This window comes from Myotis myotis, unplaced genomic scaffold (assembly GCF_014108235.1).
Source record: "Myotis myotis isolate mMyoMyo1 unplaced genomic scaffold, mMyoMyo1.p scaffold_m19_p_10, whole genome shotgun sequence".
NCBI lineage: Eukaryota > Metazoa > Chordata > Mammalia > Chiroptera > Vespertilionidae > Myotis > Myotis myotis.
The window spans coordinates 28,120,597-28,144,770 of record NW_023416314.1 but is presented as its reverse complement, the minus strand read 5'-3'; the positions used below and the strand labels follow the sequence as shown (position 1 = coordinate 28,144,770).

Here is a 24,174-nt window from a genome sequence, read left to right as displayed (position 1 = left end):
TAGATGTCCTACCCAGAGCAATCAGGCAAGAGAAAGAAATAAAAAGCATCCAGGTTGGTAATGAAGAAGTAAAATTATCACTTTTTGCAGATGACATGATTCTTTATACAGAAAACCTTAAAGGTTCCACAAAGCCTTATTGTTTCTAATTGCTATTACAGTAAGCACATACAGTAAGGTTGCAGGGTATAAAATCAATGTACAAAAATATATTGGGTTTCTATATACTTAAAATGAAATTTCAGAAAAAGAAATGAAAAAAACAAAGAACAAACAAAAAACAACTCCATTTGCAATTGCAATAACAACAACAAAATACCCAGGAAGAAACAACAAAGGATGTGAAGGACCTATACACTGATAATTACAAGACATTATTGAATGAAATTAAAGAAGGCACAAAGAAATGGAAAGATTAAAATAAATGGAAGAAGATACAAAAAATGGAAAGATATTCTGTGTTCATGGATTGAAAGAATTAGCATAGTTAAAAATGTTTATGTTACCCAAAGCAATATACAAATTTAATGCAATCCCCATCACAATCCCAATGGTATTTTTCAAAGAAATAGGACCAAAAAAATTATCAAATCGGTGGGGAACCACAGGAGACTCCAAATAGCCAAAGCAATGCTGAGAAAAAAGAACAAAGTTGTAGGTATCACATTCCCTGACTTCACATTATACTACAAGGCTATAGTAATCAAAACAGTGGGTACCCTGACCAGGTGGCTCAGTTGGTTGGAGCATTGTTCCCTATACCAAAAGGTTGCAGGTTCCATTCCTGGTCAGGGCACATATCTAGGTTGTGGGTTCAATCCCCAGTCGAGGCATGTATGGCTGGCAACTTATTGAGGTTTCCCTCTCACTTCAATGTTTTTCTCTCTCTCTCCCTTCCTCTCTCTAAAAAAAATAAAATAAATAAATCAATAAAAACATCCTTGGGTGAGGATTAAAAACACCACTAATTTTTTTCCCCTGAGTAATTGGGTGGATGTGATGCTATTACTGGAGGTAGAAAACCCAGTAATAAAAGCATTTTTTTTGGAAATATAAGTTCTACTTTGGACACGCTGATTTTTTTTTTTTTTTTATGCCTATAGCACATTCTTATTGACATGCCAAAGACATTTAAAATATGGGGTAAGAATTTAGGGGAGAGGTTGGAGTTATAATAGGAATTCCTGCTTTTTGAAATAATAGATGATGCTGCAAGAGAGAGCATATGTAGAATGAGTAGAGATCTGAGGAAGACTATTAACAAGGAAATAGCATTTTGAGATAAAATGGGAGAATGAAAAAAATGCACTGTCATAAAAGCCATAGAAACTTCTCTTCTGTCAAAATTCTACCTATTTGTCAAGACTCATCTTAGAAGGTTTAGTGACATTTTCCATACATCATCATCTGCCCAGTCCCATCTCCTTTTAGTCATTCTCTAAATGTGTTTCTATAGCAGTTTCTTCTTCCTCTTAACTTAGCATTTACCACACTGCCATATTGTAGATTATTGTTTATGATTTTATATTCCTTGAAGGAAAGGGTTAGATTTTATTCATCATTATTTTTCCCGTGTATGGCATAATTCTTAGTAACAATTTAATTGCATAAAATTGGGGATAGAGTAAGGAAATAACTCAAGAGGTTATTGGATTGGTTGGTCATACTGACCTTAGGGAAAATGTTATCTCTAGACTTAGGGGAGAGTGAATAGAGAGTTCTCTAGTCTTCTCTCAAGTCAGTCTTGCTTTTTTCTATACTCTGTTCCTCATTCCCCAATTATGTCTTTTAAATGTTTGTTCCTTTGATACTACTATTTCATCATGATGGATAAGTATTCATTCATGGTGACCTGTAAGAATTCCACTATTTTTCCAATTTAGTTTGTATTTCCTTCTCAGTGCACTAATACCTACAGTCACTCTTTGCTAAACTTCCAAGGCTCTTTGTATTACATTGCTAACATTTAATCCTTTTTCAGTTTCTCTATCCATTTCTTATCATATGTTATGATTGATAAGATTTTTACTTCCTATAACATTAAATTATTTTGTTTTAATTTATAAACCTTTCTTTTAAATTCAAAGTTCACATACAAAAATGTTTAAACACAAATGTTTTCAATCTCAATTTAAAAGATAAGTCAATGAAGACTCAAAGGTTGATAATCTTTATAAAATATTTCTGTGAGGATAGTATCCCTGATGAACATAAATGCTAAAATCTTCAACAAAATATTAGCAAATTGGACCCAGCAATACATTAAAAAGATCATACACCATGACCAAGTGGGATTTATTCTGGGGATGCAAGGCTGGTATAATATTTGCAAATCAGTAAATGCGATCACATAAACAGATTGCAAGACAAAAATCACATGATGATATCAATTGATGCAGAAAAAGCATTCAACAAAATCCAACACCCTTTTTACTCTCAGTAAAGTGGGATTAGAGGGATCATACCTCAACATAATGAAAGCCATATATGACCAACCTACAGCCAACATCATACTCAATGGGCAAAAACTAAAACTATTTCTCCTAAGAACAAGCTAGGGATGCCCACTTTCACCACTCTTGTTTAACATAGTACTGGAAGTTCTAGCCATAGTGGTCAGACAAGAAGAAAAAATAAAAGAGATACAATTTAGAAAGGAGGAAAAACTGTCATTATTCACAGATGACATGATATTGTACATAGAAAACCCTAAAGACTCCATCAAAAAACTACTAGATTTAATAAATGAATTTGGCAGGATACAAATTTAACACCCAGAAATCTATAACATTTTTATACACCAATTAGAAGCCCAGTGCACGAAATTCTTGTGTGTGTTGGGGGGGTGTCCCTCAGCCCAGCCTGCGCCCTCTTGCAATCTGGGACCCCTCAGGTAGTGTGTCCCTAGGTCTGGCCGGAGATCAGGGCCTATTGGGGCTTTCCTTCCCCTGGCTGCCGGCAACTGACCCCACTCCTGCCGCTGCCACTGCTTGCCATCTGTGCAGCCCTACCCCCTCTCCTCCATCACTGATCGCCTCCCTCTGCAGGTGACAGGTGTGGGGTGCGATCGCTTGACTGGCCTGGGCCTCCCTCTGCAGGGTGATCGCTGGCCAGCCCTGCGCACCTGCCACAGCGTTGCTGGCTGGTGGCCTCTGCCTCCCTCTATGGGGCGATTGATCGTGGGGCCCCCAGACCGATAGCCCCACAGAGGGAGGCCCCGCCCACCTGGCCGAGGCTCTGTGATCAATTGCCGCACAGAGGGTGGCCTGGGCTTCCCTCTTTGGGGCGATCAATCGCGGAGCCCCTCCTCCTCTCCAGTCGATCGCCCCACTGGCTGGCTGGTGGAGCCCCACCATCAATCGCCCTGCAGAGCATGGCCTGGGCCTCCCTCAGCAGGGCAATTGTGGGGTGATGTGGGGCTCCCCGACCAATCATATCACACCCTCCTTGGCTGGCCTGGTGCAAATGCATGTCATAGCATGGTCATCCGGAAGGTCGTCTAGACTCGTTCTGCTGTTTGGTGGTTTGGTCTATTTGCATATTATGCTTTTATTATTATAGATAATGAACTCTCAGAAAGAGAAACTAAAAAGAAAAATTCCACTTACCATTGCAACAAAAAATTAAGATACTTAGGAATAAATTTAACCAAGGAGGTAAAAGACCTGTATTCTGAAAACTAAAGGACTTTGAAAACAGATATGCTAGTAGAGGAGGATATAAACAAGGAAGAATATACCATGTTCATGGATTGGTAGAATCAACATCATTAAAATGTCCATACTACCCAAAACAAGCTATAGATTCATTCAATCCCTACTAAAATACCAACGGCATATTTCACAGATATAGAACAAACACTCCAAAAATTTATATGGAACCAAAAAAGACCACAAATAGCTGTAACAATCTTGAGAAAGAACAACAAAGTTGGAGGAATCACAATACCAGATATGAAGCTATACTACAAAGCTACTGTTCTCAAAACAGCCTGGTCCTGGAACAAGAACAGGCATATAGATTAATGGAACAGAACAGAAACCCCAGATTTTGAACCACACCATTATGCTCAATTAATATTTGACAAAGGAGGCAAGAGCATACAATGGAATAAAGACATATAATAAATGGTGTTGGGAAAATTGGACAGGTACACACACAAAAATGAAACTAGACCACCAACTTATACCATACACAAGAATAAACTGAAAATGGATAAAAGACTTTAAGTTGTGAAACCATAAAAATCTTAGAAGAAACCATAGGCAACAAAATCTCAGACATTTCTCATAGCAATATGTCTACCGATATATTTCCTAGGGCAAAGGAAATGAAGGAGAAAATAAATGAGACTACATCAAAATAAAAAGCTTCTGCACAGCAAAAGAAACCATCAACAAAATGAAAAGAGAGCCCACTGCATGGGTGAACATATTTGCCAATGATACATCCAATAAGGGGTTAATTTTCAAAATATATAGGGAACTCATACAACTTAATAAATGGAAAACAAACAGTCCAATGAAAAAATGGACAAAGGACCTAAATAGACATTTCTCCAAAGTGGACATACAGAAGGCCAAGAGCCATATGAAAAAAATACTCAAAGTCACTAATTATCTGAGAGAGGCAAATTAAAATGACAATGAGGTATAACCCACATCTGTCAGAACGGCTGTCATCAACAAATCACAAGTGTTGGTGAGGATGTGGAGAAAAGGAAACCCTAGTACACTGCTGGTGGGAATGCAGACCGGTGCAGCTACTGTGGAGAACAGTATGGAGTTTCCTCAAAAAATTAAAAATGGACCTCTCATTTGACCCAGTGATCCCAATTCTAGGAATATATCCCAGGAAATCAGAAACATCACTCAGAAAGGACATATGCACCCCTATGTTCATAGCAGCACAATTTACAATAGCTAAGATTTGGAAACAACCCAAGTGCCCATCAGCACATGAGTGGATTAAAAAACAATGGTACATTTACATAATGGACTATTACGCAGCTGTAAAAAAGAAAGAACTCTTACCATTTGCAACAGCATGGGTGGATCTGGAGAGTATTATGCTAAGTGAAATAAGCCAGTCAGAGAAAAATAAGTATCTCATGATCCCACTCATATGTGGATTGTAATGAACAAAACAAATTGATGAACAAAATAGACCCAGAGACATAGAAGCACGGAACAGACTGTCAAATCTCAGAGGGAAAGCAGGGGAAAGTGGATGGATGGGAAGAGATCAACTAAAGAACTTATAGGCATAACCCATGGACACAGTGGGGAGGACCTGGTGTAGGGGGTGGGGACGGGCTAGAAGAGGTCAGTGGGGGAAAAAAGGAAATGTATGTACTACTTTCAACAATAAAAGATAAAAAAATAAAAGTGTTATTCTTAAAAAAATAATTTCTGTGAAACTTCTGCAATCCTCTGTACAGGAACTTGTGCCCGTTTCTGTTTTGTAGCATATACCAACATATATTATGCTTGATTCTTAATATGTATTTATTTTTCAGGTCATTTTTTTTCTTTTATGCCTTCGGTAGACCAAAATCATTCATTTTATTTTAATTTTCATACTTTTTTTTTAAAATATCTAGCATGGTTTTTGTCAGACAATAACCATGTTTGAATAACTGAATGAATTTCTCTGGTTTCTGTCCTTGAGTTTCTCTAATATCCAGGCTGATAAGATCTGTAATGTATTTTTATTTTAGCATTCAACTTCAATTTGAGTTAACTTTATTTTTCCCCCTTAAAATATATTTAATTTTCTCTTTAAATATACTTTTATTTTATTGAATTCAGAGAGAGGAAGAGAGAGGGAGAGAGAGATAGAAACACCAATGATGAAAGAGAATCATGGATTGGCTGCTTCCTGCATGCCCCCTACTGGGGATCAAGTCCACAACCTGGGCATGTGCCCTGACTGGGAATCGAACCGTGACCTCTTGGTTCATAGGTCGACGCTCAACAACTGAGCCACACTGGCCGGGCTATATTCTATTTTTCATTTAAAACTTTTTTCTTATTAATCCTCACTTGATATTTTTCCATTTATATTTTTTTTACTTTAAAAAATATATTTTTATTGATTTCAGAGGGAGGAAGGAAGAGGGAGAGAGAGAAATATCAATGATGAGAGAGCATCATCGATGAACTGCCTCCTGCAAGCTCCCCGGGGATCTGTCCCGAAACTGGGGCACCCTGACCAGAATTGAAACCTAACTTCCTGGTTCATTGGTTGATACTCAACCACTGAGCAACAGGCTCCATTGAGAATGAAAGGGAGGGAGGGGGAGACAGAGAGAAACATTGATGTGAGAGAGGCACATCGATTGGTTCTTCCCACTAACACCCTGACCATCTGAGGGATGGACCTGCAACCCAGTTACATGCCCTTGACTAGGAATTGAGCCATGATCCTTAGGTGGGCTGGCTGACATTCTACCACTAAACAACACTGGCCAGGGCTAAAACTGTTTTTTAAGGCATCATAAGTATTTACCTCAACATTTGGTGGTTACTCATTATATGACCCATGTCATAATTTCTTTGTGTATTTTTTACCCTTTATACCTTCAATAAATTAAAGTGTTTTCTGTTCCTGAAATTATATTTTTATAGAGGTGCCAGTAAAATACCAGTTTTTACTTTAATTTAAAAATATATGCTGTTATTCAGTAGCTTCCATCTAATTTAAGTGGAAAAGTTGGTTGGATTAAAGAAAAACTTTCTCTTTTCAGATTGCAGCAATTCTCCGGAAACGAAAATTAGACTATTATTTACACAGACTACTCCCTGAGATCCTGCAATCTGCTTCATTTCTGACTGCTAATGGGGCCTTGTATATGGCCTTCTTTTGCATTTTAAGGTTGGTACTCATAATCGCTACTGGAGGTTAATACAAATTCCTGTGTTGAAATGGAAACGAACAGATGTTTATATAAATGTTGTGCAGGTCACTGCTTGTATATTTTTTTCTCTTTGTGAAGTGACATTTATTTATCCCAAGGAAAGCTTGTAAAACCGGGAGTTGTGGGCCTCTTGGTCTAAAGATGTAACATAAACTTCAAATTATTGCTGTGATTAAATAGCAAAAGTATTTTACTTTATCACACATTTTCTGAGGGCTACTGTGTTTACCAAGTTGTTGAGGATTTTTTAACTTTTCAATTTCATAAATGATGAATTCAAAGCAGTTGTCCATGATAGAGGTTTAAGTCCACATGCAGTGAACAACTTCATAAGTACTATAAACTGTCCGTGTTTAAATATAAAATAGTAAGTTAATTCTGGCATATCCTACTGATGAAACTTTTGGTCCTGATTCAGTCTTATGCACATTGCTTGGAGACATGCTTCAAACAATGTAGATGTAGTTGGAATTCAGTTTTTAGTCCTGTGATATGCCTGACATATTTATTAAATATTTACTTTTTATCTTTCCCCCCACTGAATATTGAAAACCCAAATTAGTGTGTTTTTAATCTGTCAAGTTTAAAATACTAACTTTATATTGCCCTCATATTAGTGTGATCCAATTTAATGTCGTTCAAAGTTCTGCAGGTATATTAGCAGAAATTAAAAATATTTCCAAATGTCTTTTAGAGATATTTCCCTTAAAACATTGATATTTATAGATGTTCAGATTATGCATAAAATAATTGATAAGGTTTATACTGTTGTGAGTACGTCATGTCTTTAAATTGACCAGGAAATCTGTGTAAGAAACTCTTTATCAGGTGGTCTCTGGAAAGTTTCTAACATTTGTTAAAACTCTAAAAATAAAGTTATAAGATAACTAGGTTTTTAAAAAATTACAGTAATAATAAATTGCTATTGCAGCATATTTCTTTACGTTCCATGAACCTGTTTGGTTAAGTTGTAGAAACATAAACTACTTACTTATAATAAGGTAACATCTGTATTTCTCCAGTAGTTGAATCATTGAGTTATTTTCCTTTAATTTTTACATTCAGTAAGTTCTTAAGTTCCTTGTGGATTTTATATTGGATGGGGGACTACTAATAGTTTTCTCAGGCAGAAGGTTTCTGATGTCCGTTTCGGAAATATCCATGTCATATATGCTTAGTAGGTTTTCTAATTCTTTAAAGCTAAGCTTCATTTCAAAAGATCATTTCATCTTTATTCTTAGCCTTATCTGTGTATATCTCAGGAACATACTGTCTTTGAAAGGAAAAAAAAAGTCTTTCCAACATCTCCATTTTTTTTTCTCTTTAAAAATCTAAGCATCTAATGGTTTTATATAATGTGTGAGACACTATGCAGAGTCTTACTTTCAAGGGACATATTCTAGTAAGTGAAAAATTATATAAACATATAACTAAGAGTAGGAAACTTTTTTTAGTAAGTGCTGTAAGAAAGAGTTATCAAGGGTGATAGAAGCAAAGAGGGAGAGACATTTGTTGAATATTATGTGTAAAAAATGATAGTAATTATTGTAATAACAGTTATCATTTTCTTTGTATTTTCTATATGCTGTGTATGGTGCTAGGAAATATTTCATGTAGTCCTCATAACAATATGAGATCGGTAATATTTTTCTCATTTGATAGATAAGGAAGTTGAGAACGCAGAGGGTTTGTATAGTGAGTGATGTTGGATCCAGGAATCTCTAAATGAATATGATTGGCTAAATTATTAGAGGGAGAGAATATCTGTTAGTTTGCTATTGTCGTCTGGTGAGAGATAGTGAGGGTCTTATCTAAGACTAGGGGCAGTAGGTTGGAGAGGAATTTGAGAGGATAATTGCATATGAAGTGATTTTTTTTAAAATATATTTTATTGATTTTTTACAGAGAGGAAGGGAGAGAGATAGAGAGTTAGAAACATCGATGAGAGAGAAACATCGATCAGCTGCCTCCTGCACATCTCCCATTGGGGAAGTGCCCGCAACCCAGGTACATGCCCTTGACCGGAATCGAACCTGGGACCTTTCAGTCCGCAGGCCGACGCTCTATCCACTGAGCCAAACCGGTTTCGGCATGAAATGATTTTTAATGTATGGGATAAGGGAGAAGGAGAAGCCAAGGATGTCTCCAAGTGTCACATATGCGTGGATAGGTAGTTGTTGCCAGTAACCTAGGAAAATAGGGGAGAGAGAACAAGTTCACGAGGAAGGAGAGAGAGATCAGTTTGTCTTTGGATATGTTGAGTTGGAGGTGCTGTGGACATTTTGATAGAGTGTGGACTGAGAAGGGGAGCTTCTATTTGTAATAACTGAAATGACAAACCAGAAATTTCATATGAACATTCCAAATTTGAATTTCAGGAGGATACTTGGAAAATTCTACTCATGGAGTCCTGGTTTTGGTGCCGCTTTGCCAGCATCTTATGTGGCCATTCTAATTGAAAGAAAAAGCAGGTAAAATTTTACATATCTACATATTTAATTGAACTGGTTTACTGTCCCCCATGTCAACTAGAATTTTTTTTCTAGTTGCTTATCATTTATTGTAGTCCAGGTATGAAAAATATTTCCACATATCTTTTTCAACCTTGCAGATATATTATGGCAAATTTAATTTTATACTGTCATTATTTATGTTTATTAAGCCTAAAAATATAAAGATTAACATTATAGAGCAATAATACCAGTTAGTCTTTATTTACTAAAAAATTAGAGAATTCTTTGGTGAACCTAACTAAAACATGGCATACACAAATTGTAATTAAAAATCTTCTCCATGCCCTAACCGGTTTGACTCAGTGGATGGAGCATCGGCCTGTGGACTGAGGAGTCCCAGGTTCGATTCTGGTCAAGGGCATGTACCTTGGTTGCGGGCACATCCCCAGTACGGGGTGTGCAGGAGGCAGCTGATCAACGTTTCTCTTTCATCGATGTTTCTAACTCTGTATCCCTCTCCCTTCCTCTCTGTAAAAAATCAATAAAATATGTGTGAATTCTGGAGCTGTTCTATTTACAGCTTAGCTAGCTCTGCCACCTATTATGTGACTTCTGTGGCTTATTCCTTACCTGAAAAATGGATAGTGATAATTTAGTCAGATAGTTATCCAGAGAATTAAATAAGTTAATATAGGTAAAAGTGCTTAGAACGGTGCTGGACACACGATGTTATGTTAAGTGTTAAGTATTCTTACTGTTTTTTGCTCATGAGTAATGACAGTTATTCTGGTGGTTCCTGATCAATTTAAAAATGTGAATATTGGTTTTGGAAATATGATTTAAAAATATGTTACTCATACTTAGGTCTTATTTTTATAATTTTAGATTAAAGTAATTAAACGTTTCAGTGAAGAACATAATTTGTTTAACTATAACACCAAAGTAAAATTGTGCTATTGATATTAAAAGCTGTAACTATAACTTCTTAAGGCATAAGGAAGTTTCTTGTAAGTGATGTGATTACTTGGATTTTGGTTACTAATTTATTTTCTATTTTTTTTTTTACTTTTGATAGGGAACTTTATTTAAAAAAAAAAAGCTTTCTGCTTTTATTACCTTTAAGTGAGCTACTGCCCTAGTGTTTTGTTTGCAGACACTAAGTATTCACAAAAATTTATAAACCTGTTTTAAATATTAATTGGAGTGGTTTTACTGTTTTAAAAACTTAATAAAAAATTTAAGTCTAGCTTCTCTGTAAGTACTATACCTTGGTTGCTGAAGAAAAATTGACCCTTACCTTAATGTGATTGTTACGTAGTTGAACTCTGTGATATATGTTGATTTACTTCTGTTTATTAGGTAATGCAATAAATGCCTGGAAATAGTTCTTTAGTTTTTTTTGTTGAGAGTTATATATGTATATGTATGTATCAACCACAAATCCTAGTTTGGGGTCTAATTAAAACTTTAAATTTTAGTTTTTTAGTATTGTTCAGGAGCTAGTGACTCTTTTTATAAAGCAGGTTTTAAAAATGTTTTTGGGATTAACCTTAAAACATAACAAAGCAAGTCTTTTTGCTCTATTTTAAGGAAGCCTGGTTTGTGTTTATCTGGAATTGTGTAAAAGTTAACTTAGACTTTTTTTTGGTTTTGAAAAATTATTTTTTACTTATCACAAAATGTAAATATTTTAATAAATTAAGTAAGCATCTATATCCTTTAATAGATTATAACTAATTTATAAAGGTTGAAATTACTTATATTTTAAAATTATTATAGCTAGTGCCTAAAATGAAGCATATTAATGTTATAGTTTTTACTTTAGGGAAAAGAAGTTTATAATTATTAAAGAACTTACAAGGAAAATCAATGATATGTTGGTGCGGATAGCCAGGAGGCAGCTTGAAATGTGAGTGTAGATTTAGGAGAAGCATGGTAGTTATAAAAATAAAATTGGGGAGTTTTTTCTTATAAGTGGTCATTGAAGCTATGAGAGAAGATCACAGTACGAAAGCCCAGAATACGAGGTCTGAGGTTAGAAGTTGGTAAACAACAACATTTAAGGAGTTAGTTGTCAATTGAAACATTCTGTCTCTTTTAAAATAAATATTAGTAATATACATTGAGTGGCCAAATTATTATGACCACCTGACGTTTGTAGGCAAATTAGCTGTACATTGCATCGTATGGGATATGGAAGCCGAAGGCCTTTTCGAACACCTTTGCTGTCTGCAGTTACCAAGATAAAACGTCTCCAATTCGCACAGGAACACGAGGATTGGACAGTTGAGCATTGGAAAAAAAGTCATGTGGTCCGATGAATCACGTTTCCAGTTGCATCATGCAGATGGCAGAGTGAGAATTTGGTGGAAACGGCATGAAAGCATGCACCGCACATGCATGAGTACAACCCTTCAAGCTGGTGGGGCAGTGTTATGGTTTGGGGCATGTTTTCCTGGCATGATTTGGATCCTTTAATTCATGTGGAACAACGTCTGAATAGCACAACATACCTAAGTATCGTTGCTGATCAGGTTCATCCTATCATGTTGATGGTGATCCAAATGGAGATGGCTTCTTCCAACAAGACAATACGCCATGCCACGGTGCTCGTATTGTACAGGAGTGGTTTCAAGAACATGAGGGAGACTTTACCTTGCTTAGGTGGCCCCCCAATCACCAGATCTCAATCCAATTGAGCATTTGTGGGACGAAGTTAAAAGAGCCATCAGGCAGCTGGTTCCACAGCAATCAAATCTCTCAGAACTGGACAGTGCTATTCATCAGGCATGGTGTCAGAATCCTCGCATCACCTTTCAACATCTCATGGAGTCAATGCCAAGAAGAATCGCCACAGTATTGAAGGCAAATTGTGGCCCAACGAAGTACTGATGGGGTGGTCATTATAATCTGGCCACTCAGTGTATATGAAAGAGTGGAAGAAATATTATGTGGGGGGTTAGCATTATTTTCCAATTAGCAGCAATAATTCTAATTTTTAAATCTCTAAAGATTTTATTTAATAGTGAAATCATTACTATGAGATTATACATTTTGGACTCAGTTGTATAATTTTTTTAAAAAAATATTTAATGAAGTAAGAACATATAATGTGATTATACACACATATACACACATGTACATATGGTAGATATATATATGTTTACATATATACATATATATATATATATATTCATAAATATATCTTCATCTATATTGGTTTAACTTATTTCCTCCCCATCCATCCATCCATCATTTTTTCCAGTCTTCCTCTCTCCCTTTGTAGAATTAAGCATGCTTTGCCAGCTAGTTCTTGACACTTTGCAAGAGGGCAGCTTACTTAAATCTTAATCACATCACGGTAGGGTTCCGAGAAGCTTTGAAGTTGTTTCCAGGGTTGCTTAAAAAATTTGTGCCACAATGAACTGTGATCATAGTAACTCAGCAGGAAGCACTGGTAACATCTAGTTTATCTCTAGGTGGGCTGTTAAGAACTAGTCTTCTCTTTCTTTTTCTAGGAAGTGCTTTGTTTGTGGTTCAGAAAGAAGTTGTTCTGATGGATTTTGTTTTGTGGAATTGCTTTGGAATTTGCTTTGATTTTTAGTACTAGTTTAGGTAAATTAAAACTACAGGGTGCTCAAGAAATGGACATGGATTAAAATATCAAAAACTGCATATTTATTCTAAGCTTACTCAAGGGTTAGTTGTTAAATTTCACTGTTGTAGTTATGAAATTCCTAAAGTAATTATGACCAAAATGAATGGATTAACTATAAATATAAAAGAATACCATGTATTTTGTCTATAAATTTTTCCTATCTTCAAGTTTCATGTCATGTTATTTGTCACGCTATCTTCATAGGAAGAAAATTAATTTACCTTGCAGCCTTCTGAAAAATTTAACGTATTATCTAATATATATATATAATAATAGATTATGACAGGGGTCCTCAAACTTTTTAAACAGGGGGCCAGTTCACTGTCCCTCAGACCGTTGGAGGGCCGGACTATAGTTTAAAAAAAAACTATGAACAAATTCCTATGCATACTGCACATATCTTATTTTGAAGTAAAGAAACAAAATGGGAACAAATACAGTATTTGTATTTGCATGTGGCCTGCGGGCCGTAGTTTGAGGACCCCTGGATTATGATCTCTGACTCTTGCTCTAGACTATAAGTCTATCTTTTATACCATAAGAAAGTAATTTTATACTCTTCTAAAACATTCTGACAGATGAAAATCTATTTTATCTTGGAAGACTGAGATGATTAGATAGCATCTTCAGTAAACCGTTACAGTGTTTAGGAACTTTCACTGTTTCTTCTTTTTTTGTTTGTTAGGATTCTAGCACCACCAGAGGCTGATGCTATATAAAACTGTTCTCATTTCTAACCCCAATCAGTATATTGTTAGCTAGCTTAAAGTTTCATTTTTGCATCTTTGAAGTCTTTGTCATGTTAGATTGGATATGGAAGGTTCATTATGTTTTTCTTTAACCTCTAATTTCTCCTCATATGTAGATCACATAAATATTTTTATAATATGTGTATATATGTATATATAATAAAAATATTTATAATTTAGAAGTTATTCCATTTCTACTGTACTCCCTAGTAACTTTAGTTATGAAATGTGTTACAAACAGTGTAACTGAGAAGTTTGAGAAGGTTAAAGTAATACATATATATGTATATATGTACATATATGTACATGTATGTACATATATGTACACACACATACATATACTAGAGTTACCCTCCCCCCCCAAAAAAAAAATCCCAAAACATTATTATTCATCTAATTTGGTACAAGAATGTTATTCAAAGGTAATAATACCTGGAATTTCTGCATAATGGGAGGATACCTTTTAATCTAAGATGTTAAGAAAATTTAATTATTTAAATATTTTCTCACAGGAATAAAGATATTTTGATTATACATAGTTCCTGCAGCAGTGGTTCTTAATACTTTTTTAGGTAGTACCACTTTATGCACATACCAACTGAAATATTTCATGCAAATTTAAGAGATTCATCTCTTTCTGTCACCAAAAAAAAAAAAAAAAAAAAAAAAAAGAAGCTTATTTGTGGTTTAAAGAAATACTTGACTAACTAAGGTTCACCAATCTTTTGATCTAGTGGTTCTCAGTAGAATAGGAGTATTTGTGTATCAGAATCTCCTGTGAAATGTAAAGTTGTTGTCCTTGGCCCCAGCCCGTCCTCTTTAGCCTACACTACCTTTTGTTCTAGTTGGCAGCATCCCCTTTCCCATCTTTGTTGGTGTGACATTTTAATATGTAACTTAATTTCCAGAGAAAATTTACTGCGGAGAGAGTGACCTGTTTGTCGTCAGACTTAGGTTAGATATAGTCAAGTGTTAAATAATAGAATAGCATTTACTTACCTTATTAGTTTCTTAAGATACGAACATCTCTAAAGATGTGATTAAACAAATTACTGTTCTGATGTTCTACCCCTACCAAACTGACATTGGAGAGGAGGCTGGAGACACTGCACCAGGGACACCTACCAGAGGCGACTGGCTATATCATGAGCATATCATGCCCTTCACAGATACTGTCCTCTCTTTCGTGAGGCTACAAGCTCTGGTTGGAATTTAGATAAAGCTGGAAAGGAGATAATTTTCATTATTTGGGAACAATAAATTGAAACTCGAGACCAGAAAAGACATAATCTAGTCACACTATGTCATCTGCTTTTTCCCAATAGTAAGAGTATGTCCAAGGCTTTACTCATTCTCAGAGCATAGAAGCCTGTTAGGATACAGAATTGCAGAACTTAAAGGCAGTTTAGTAAAGATTTTCTGCTTTAGAAGCAGTGCACTAGAAAGAACACAAAATGAGTTAGGTGAACTGACTCCTAACTCCAATTTGTCTTTTTTCAACTTTAATATTTTTAAGGAAACCACTTCTCTGATTCTTGGCTTTTGGTACCGTGAGGATAATAGTATCTGCATTATACTTCAGAGGACTATTTTTCTTTGCTTTCAAAAAAATTTTTTTTAATTACAGTTTACATTCAATATTATTTTATATTAGTTTCAGATGTACAGCATAGTATTAGAGGATCATATACCACTACAGAACTATTGAGAGGATAAAATCTGATTTCAAAAAATATCTATATATTGTAAATTGGTAAATATTATGCAAATGTCAGATAATTTGAGTGAGTCTGTGCTTGCTAATACGCTGTCTTTTGTGATTACCCAAATAATAAAAGGTTAATATGCAAATCAACCGAACGGCAGAACAACTGGTTGCTATGACGCGCACTGACCACCAGAGGGCAGACGCTCAATGCAGGAACTGCCCCCTGGTGGTTAGTGCACTCCCACAGGGTGAGCGCTGCTCAGCCAGAAGCCGGGCTTATGGCTAGTGAGCGCAGGGGCGGTGGCGGGAGTCTCTCCTGCCTCCGCGGCAGCGCGAAGGCTGTCCGACTGATGGCTTAGGCCAGGAGCGGGGAGCGGGCCTAAGCCATCAGTTGGACATTCCCCAAGGGCTCCTGGACTGCGAGAGGGCGCAGGCCGGGCTGAGGGACCTTCCCCCCTCCCTGAGTGCATGAATTTCGTGCACTGAGCCTTTAATATTTCTATATCTGTCTATAATGTGTTCCTCTTTATAAGGCTGGGTTCCTCGTAATATCTTGTTTAGTAATTTCACACTGTTTGTTTAGTGCCCATTAGATGCCAAGTGAAAATGTTGAAGGTAGTGAAAATGTAAAGGTAAACAAGATAATATATGTCCGGTAAAGACGAACAGTTATATTATCAGATAGATGGAAGCTAGTGGTTGATACTGTATCTGGATTGAGTATTAGAGACAGAATTAGATTAGTGGAATAAATGTTTTTACAGATAGCATCAGACATTAGTTCACTTAATGAGGACATGAATTATCAGGCACTGCCACTGAAATTACAGAAATATTTTTATTTTGGTTTTATAATTAAGAATATTATCTTATTTGTATATAATTCTTTTAGTAAGAGTGGATATCACTACTCTTACTAAAGAGAAGGATTTAACTTTTCTGCTTGTGTGTGACTCTTAGATATTGATGTCACCCTAATTTTTCTTTATATAATTTATTTAAAATAAATAATATTAGAACATCTTTGATTTAGAATTTTTGGTAGGAGTTGGTAAGATTGGTAAAGACTAGTAGCAAACATTTCAATTCATATGTACAAATCATAGAGAAGAAGAGCTAAAAGGGACCTTACAGGTCATCTTATCAGTGATTTTTAAATTCTCTGTAGAGGAGCAGTATAATTCAGTTGTTCTGCTGAAGTGCTTTAGCACCTACTGCACAGGGACATTCGGGTGGGCTGGGAGAGGGTTGTGGCTCAGTGGCTATGCCCTTTCAACCAGAGTAGGTCCGATATGATGTTTATATATTTGGTGATATATGAAAGTTTTTTTTCTTTAAATAGTTTTTATATTTAAAAATCTAAATTAGAAAACTAGACTTACTCCCTATTTTAATGACAGAGTACTGGAGAATTAAAGTTAACTGGAACCCTGATTTCCCAACTTCATTTCCATGTTGTTCACTTAAATCATACTGCCTCTATGTGGCTTTAGTAATAATAAAAATCTTATTAAGCCATTTTAAATAATGAACTATCAAGACTCTGTGTGACTGGATCTGACATCAAGAGGATTTCATTGACAATGTTAATATCAAGACCTGGACAATTGGTACTTGTTTTATATACAAAGTTTTGTTTTTTTTAATACTAAAAATGTTTATAATTGAAATTCATGTAAGTTTCAGAGTTTGTTATTTGAACTCTGCCCTTAAACTCTTAAAACACCTATTTTCTAGAGAATAGGATGTTTCATTCATGGTCTCATGCAAGATAAGTTAAATAAAGTAACTAAAGGCATAGAATTGTCCCTATTTTTGAGTTTCTAGCTGAATTCTTATTAAGTAAACTTGGTAAATATGCATTTTTTTTTTCTTTTTGTAGAGTGTGTTTGAGCTTTTGTTTGTACTTTGGCATTGGAAAGTTTATTTAGTGCCTGACTTCTCACTTAACAGTGAAGGTAGAACCAAGGTGACTTAGTATGATTTGTAATCATATCTAATGAACAATTGTATTTTGTGTGAAACAAATAGAAGTCCTGATTTTTTTGAATAAATTTGCACTAAGTTAGAATTGTTTTGGCTTTCACTTTTTGGCAAGATGAATTCATTAGGATTCTTTATTAAATTTAGAATTCTCTAGTATACTGTAGAACAGCAATTTACAACTAATTACTAAAATTCTGCAGCATACCAAAACATATATTTTTCATCAGTCTGACAAAAGGTATAATTTTGATTCATTCACAAAAAATTTCTATATGTGACGTGGCACCAGAGTGAAGTTAGGGTTTTTCAAAATGCTGACACGCCGAGCTCAAAAGGTGCGCCATCACTGACCTATAGCCATGTATTAGTTTCAGGTATACAATATAATGATTTGATATTGCTATATACTTTGAAATATTCTCCACAATAAGCTTATTTAACAATTACTAGGCAATTAAAGTTTTAAAGAATTTAAATTAATAAACATTAAACAGAATGACTTGTAGAATCTATTTAGATCCAATTATTGGGGTATTGAAAACTTAGTTCAGCATAATCTACCCCTTTTTCTCAACTCCTGATAATTATTTTGATATATTTTTCAAAAATGATAAAGTGATTATTAAGTCAAATTAATTCTTAATCTCTTTTTAAAATTATTTTCAGGAGAGGGCTGCTCACAATTTATATGGCCAACTTGGTAAGTAATTTTTTTTTTTTGGTTTTGAGGGTTTTCCATGTGTTTTTAAATCTTTTTAAATATTAAGTTCCCTTAAAAAATGAAAATAAAGCTGCTAAAATTTGAGAATATTTTTTTCCCCTCTATTTTTAAAGGATATATACAAACATTTAAAAGAATCTTGATGCTATCTGGTTTATTCCTGTCACATATGACTGAATTTCACCTATTTCCCGGGGAAAGTGATTCACAGCCTTGTGCCCTTTATGACATTTTTAAAAAGCGTAGACCTTCATCTTTGATAGGAGCTATATCTATATCTGTGTATCTCTATACATCTTTATTTAAATGTTTCTGTTGCCATTTATTATGGGAAAAAATGGTGTAAGGGTGAACTCTTATGAGTTCTTCTTAGACATCAGCACAGCATTGATTCTGTCTTTAAACACTCAGCATATCCTATATAATAAAAGCCTAATATGCTAAGTGTCCGGTCGTCCGTTCAACCAATCAAAGTGTAACATGCTATTGATATGCTAAGGCCACTCAACTGCTGACTGTGATGTGCACTGACCACTAGGGGGCAGACAATCGATTGGTTGACCAGTCGCTACAACGTACACTGACCACGAGGGTACAGACAGTCGACCAGTTGACATGATTTGCACTGATCACCAGAGGGCAGACGCTCTCACCTGTAGGTTAGTTTGCTGCTGGGGTCTGGCTGGTTGGGACTGAGCGAGATAGGCCGGACATGCCCTGGAGGCCTCCTGCGGTCCCTTTCTTGTTGGCCAACCTCCCACACCCCTCCCCGGCTCTGATTGTGCACCAGTGGGGTCCCTTAGCCTGGCCTGTGCCCTCTTACAATCTGGGACCCCTCAGGGGATGTCAGAGAGCCGGTTTCGGCCCGATCCTGCAGGCCAGGCCGAGGGACCGCACTGGTGCACAAATTCGTGCACCGGACCGCTAGTGTAATAAAATAATTAGCTAGGCTTCTAAATTTCTAAGTTTACAGAAGTGAAATTAATGTTAACTAGTCTGGTATTCTTTATGGAAAATATATAATCAAAATTATGTAATTTTCACTGTCAACTTCAGATTTAAATAAATATTTATATGAAAATCTTTTAATATTTAGAATTAAAAGGAAACATTGGAAAATTTAACTAAAAGATAAATAAATATTTACTTAATGATAAGTTCTTGAATTCTGTAACAAGGGACTATAATTCAGAGTTATATTTACCAATTCATTTCAGTTACAGACTATGTAATTTTTGCTCTGAATTTACCATATGTCAGTTGCTGTGTTCGTATACTCATAGGCAACAAAGGGACAGTCCTTGTACTTATGGAGTTGGCTGTCCAATGGAGAAGTCACCTATATAATAATAAAAGCGTAATATACTAATTAGACTGGACATCCTTCCGGACGACCTTCCGGACAAAAAGCCCGGGTCCTGGATGCCAGAGGGAAGCTGGTGCTGGCAGCCAGGGGGAAGGAAGACCTACTCTTGCACGCATGTCATGCATCGTGCCTCAAGTAGAAATAATAATGTTTGAAAAAGACTGAAAGAGGAATAAAAAGGTGCTGCGGGAACCATATTAGTAGCACCAAGTCATTCTGGGTGCTACTTTCCTTTCTTATTAAAAAACAACAACACTTAAAAATATTATGCTTGCATACTAGAATGGATTTGATTTTAATGTGTGTTTTTTCCGTTTAGCCATGCTCATGCTTCTCTATACTACCACATGGTAGATACTTTAGTACCCAAATAAGTGGTACTTTAGTATCACTTATCCTTAAAGTCTAAGTAAACCTTCATGAACTTTTTTTGTATTGCCTGGTTAAGTTGTAAATTCCTGAAGGGAAGATCTTTGACTTCGATATAATCATTATTGGAAAGTGCCCTTAAAATAATTGTATTTTTTAAAAGATTAAACTTTTTATTTTGAAATAATCCTAGATTCATCTGTGGTTCAAGAAATAATAGATTTGTACTCTTTACCTAGTTTCCTTCAATAGTGATATCTTATGGTAGCATCAAAATCAGGATATTTCCACAGATATTTATTGTAGCCAAGAGAGAGAACAGTTCTTTCACTGCAAGGATCCCTCCTGCTGCTCTTTGGTAATGACGTTCAATTTCCCCTTATTCTTACCCCCCTCCTCCCAGTTAACCTCTGGCAACCTCTCATTTATTCTTTACTCCTATAATTCTGTAATACCTATAGTCATTTCAGGAGTGATATATCAATAGAATCATATAGTGTAGACTATTTGTGGTTAGCTGTTCACTCAGCATAATTTCCTGAAGATTTATTAAGTTGCACATACCACTAGTTCATTCCTCTTTATTGCTGACTACTGTTTAATGGTGTGGCTATATTCATTTAACCATTCACCCATTGGAGGACAGCTGGCTCATTTCAGGTTTTTTGGCTATTACAAATAAAGCTGCTATAAATATTCTGATGCAGCTTTTTGTGTGAGTGTGAGTTTTCATTTTTCTAGGATAATTGCCCAGGAATGTGATTGCCAGGTCCTATGGTAGTTGCTGTTTGGTTTTTACAGAAACTTTTTAACTGTTTTCCAGAGTGACCGTACCATGTTGTTTTGATAGTTTCCAGTTTAGAATAACCTTTGAATATCTAGTTCTTTCTAAATGAAAAACTTTTTTGGGGGAGGGGCATTTGTCTGTTAAGTAGATTTGTACTCTCTGTCCAGATTAATAAAATTCAGTACTAGAAAAGTTTTTCAGAAAATGAAAAATATGTTTTGGTCTTTTATTCTTTGTCAGTCAGTTATAAAGAGTCTGTTATTCAAAAATTTAATGAGACCAAAGGCTTTACACATAGATTTTGACTATGTCTAAGGGAAAGTGAATCTAATCTGTACATAATATATTCTGGGTACTAATTATCCTATATAATAAAAGGGTAATATGCAAATTGACCCTAACAGCAGAATGACTGCGAATCACTGGTCACTATGACACACACTGACCACCAGGGGGCAGATGCTCAATGCAGGAGTTGCCCCCTGGTGGTCAGTGAGCTCCCACAGGGGGAGCTCTGCTCAGCCACAAGCCAGGCTGATGGCTGCCAGCTCTAAGGATGTCCGACTGCAGCGTAGGCCTGCTCCCTGCTGGCAAGTGGACATCCCCTGAGGGCTCCTGGGCTGCCAGAGCGATGTCTGACTGCCAGCTTAGGCCTGATCCCCCGGGGAGCAGGCCTAAGCCAGCAGGTGGACATCCCCTGAAGGGTCCCAGACTGAGAGAGGGCACAGGCCGGGCTGAGGGACCCCTCTGAGTGCACAAATTTTTGTGCACTGGGCCTCTAGTAATCTAATAAGCTTCATCTTCCCTTTATCTAAAGAGCCTTTTATTTATATTGATATTATGTAACTGTTACTATAGTAATAGGTTGATAGTTTCAGAATAGGTAAGAATGCAAATATTTTTAGAGGTACTGAATTTAGCTTTAAGAATTAACTTTGTTTTATAACTTGATATTGCTTAGTAGACTAAATTGAAATTGTTGATTTGAAACATCAACAATAAAATTCCTAAATGTTGGGAGGTTTTATCTAAAAAAATTTTTTTTATTATATTTAAAAAAAAACACAATAAAAAAAATGTGTTTGTGTTTCTGATTTGGAAAGCATAAAGAAGAAAGTAAAAGTTTATAATTTTACCATGTAGTAATTACTAACATTTTAGTGTTTGTTTTTTCTTATTTCCTCCAGTGTATCTCATAAATGCACGGACATAGATGCATACTCACATTTATACACTATATGCCTATTTTCTAAAATTGGGGACATATTGTTTTGTGACATTTTTCTTACTGTGCCATATAGTTATTTTATTTTTTTAAAAAATTGTATTGTTTTATTTAATTTATTGGGGTGACATTGGCTAATAACAACTATACAGGTTTCAAGTTATAATTCTATATCACATCACCTTTATTGCTCATGATGATAATATTTGGAGAGTTGTCTCCTACCTTTTCACTTCTTGACTATGTCTTCATTATGAGTTGATTCTATACATACACACATACACAGCCCCACTCAAAATGTTGGGAGCAGTGAAATAATAACTATTTGGTTAGTAATAATATAATTTTGTTAGATTTGGTTGTGACATTTATTCTTTAGTTACCCTGCTATGCCTTTGAATAATATGAAATACACAGAACTGACTTCATATTATTTTTTATCATCTTTGTCTTTATTTTTATCTGTGAACATTTATTTATTAAGTACAAAGCACTTTGGTAGGTGTTGGGCACAAGTATAAGCCATTAATTCGTCCTTAAATTTAATTTAGTTGAGGGAACAATGTATAACTAGATGTGGATTTAAAATGAATAAGTAATTAATCATCCAAGATAACATATTTATGTCAAATATATGGTTAACAGTACATTTCTTAGGACTTTAGAAAAGGGAGTTAGCTTTTGGCTGGGGCAATCAGAGAAGGTTTTATGATTTACTTGGGACTTGGAGGAAGGAGAGGACTTGGAGGAAGCTCCATCTTAGAGATGTCATTGGTGACTACAACACAAAATTCTTGCCTTTCCAAGGATTGCCAAGTTGGGCCAAGGTTTAGGAAGAACTGCAAACAAAGGATAAGAAGTATTTATTGAGCATATATTGTGTTAGGTACCTTAGGTGAAACTGGAGTTACGAAAATAATAGTCTCTGCTTCCGAGGACCTTAAATATTACTGGGGGAGAGAAATAGTAAATCAGTGGGAGTAAAGCACATTTCTCTCTTTTTTTAGTGTTGATAGTTATCTAAAAATAGAAAACAGTACACTGTTTATACTATGTAATTATGAATATAAATTTTGCTAGTTATGTTTGTGTTGTGGGGTCAGGTATATACTTTAAATAAGGGATATCTCTATGAATGCTTCTTTTTATTACAAAAATATCTTCCCTTGGGCTCCCCTGTAGTTACTCTTATTACTCATAATTACCTTTCATTTAGCCCTGTTAAGTCTCAGTTATTAGACCAGTGGTATATAGTTGTAATAATTAACACTTTTAAAAATTAAAAACATAAGGCAGTTGAATTAATACCCATCTGAAAATGCTGTTTTTTTGTTATATGTTAGTAAACACATTTTGGAAGAAAAAGTATACAGTTTTTCAACCAGTATGGTTTTTTAGTTTTTAGAATTGTTAGAGAATTAATTGTTAAGGTGCAAAATGTATAAAAGGTATGTAGAAAAGGTATAAAATAAAGAATTAAACATTTTATATGGCTTCTTCCCAAGATATTGCTATAAAATGATGGAAACGTTCCTGGGGCTAATGTGCCAGAACCAGTTACCCACAAGCACACCAGCTGCTAGGATGCCACAGTGTGATTTAAGTGAGAGCACATAGCCTTGGCCAGTGTTGCTCAGTGGTTGGGTCATGGGTTCGATTCCCGGTCAGAGCACATGCTCAGGTTGTGGGTTCAATCCCCAGTGGAGGCGCCTACGGGAGGCAACCGATTGATGTTTCTCTCTCACATTGATGTTTCTCTCTCTCCCCTTCCTTCCTCTCTCTCTAAAATAAATGAAAACATATCCTCTTTGAGAATTAAATACATAAAGAAAAGAGAATACATAAATTTTACGTTCACATGATTTCCTTTTATTTTGTTGGTTGTTACAATGACTGAGGATTTCAGTCTTTCAAAATTCATTATATGCTGCCTGTAATTATTTAAAATGTAATGTCAAGTGTAGTTTATTTATGTTTAATTATAATTTATGACATTTAAAAGTCTTTCTATTTAAGTCCTTCTGAAAACTTCTCTCTGCAATTTCTTTTATGCCACTAACCACCCAACAATGCATGCATTTTAAGATTGTAAACATATATCTAGTAGGTTTGTTGCTAGCATTTGTTTTTTAATTTTAAACATGCACTGCCTTTGAATAAAACATCTGTACTTGATTTTTTCAAACATAGGGCTTGAAAATGTTGATTCAAATGTGTTCTTATAAGGCTACTT

General features: G+C 35.4%; 1 protein-coding gene across 1 annotated transcript in view; it reads left to right on the top strand.

Moving 5' to 3' along the window:
• The window catches only part of TMEM135 (transmembrane protein 135), a 224,888-nt gene that overhangs the window by 12,063 nt on the left and 188,651 nt on the right, over positions 1-24,174 (top strand). The window contains exons 2-4 of the mRNA XM_036324735.1: positions 6,749-6,876; positions 9,298-9,390; positions 18,140-18,173. Of these exons, the coding sequence (XP_036180628.1) occupies positions 6,749-6,876; positions 9,298-9,390; positions 18,140-18,173 (255 nt within the window). The remainder of the gene's footprint in view (positions 1-6,748; positions 6,877-9,297; positions 9,391-18,139; positions 18,174-24,174) is intronic.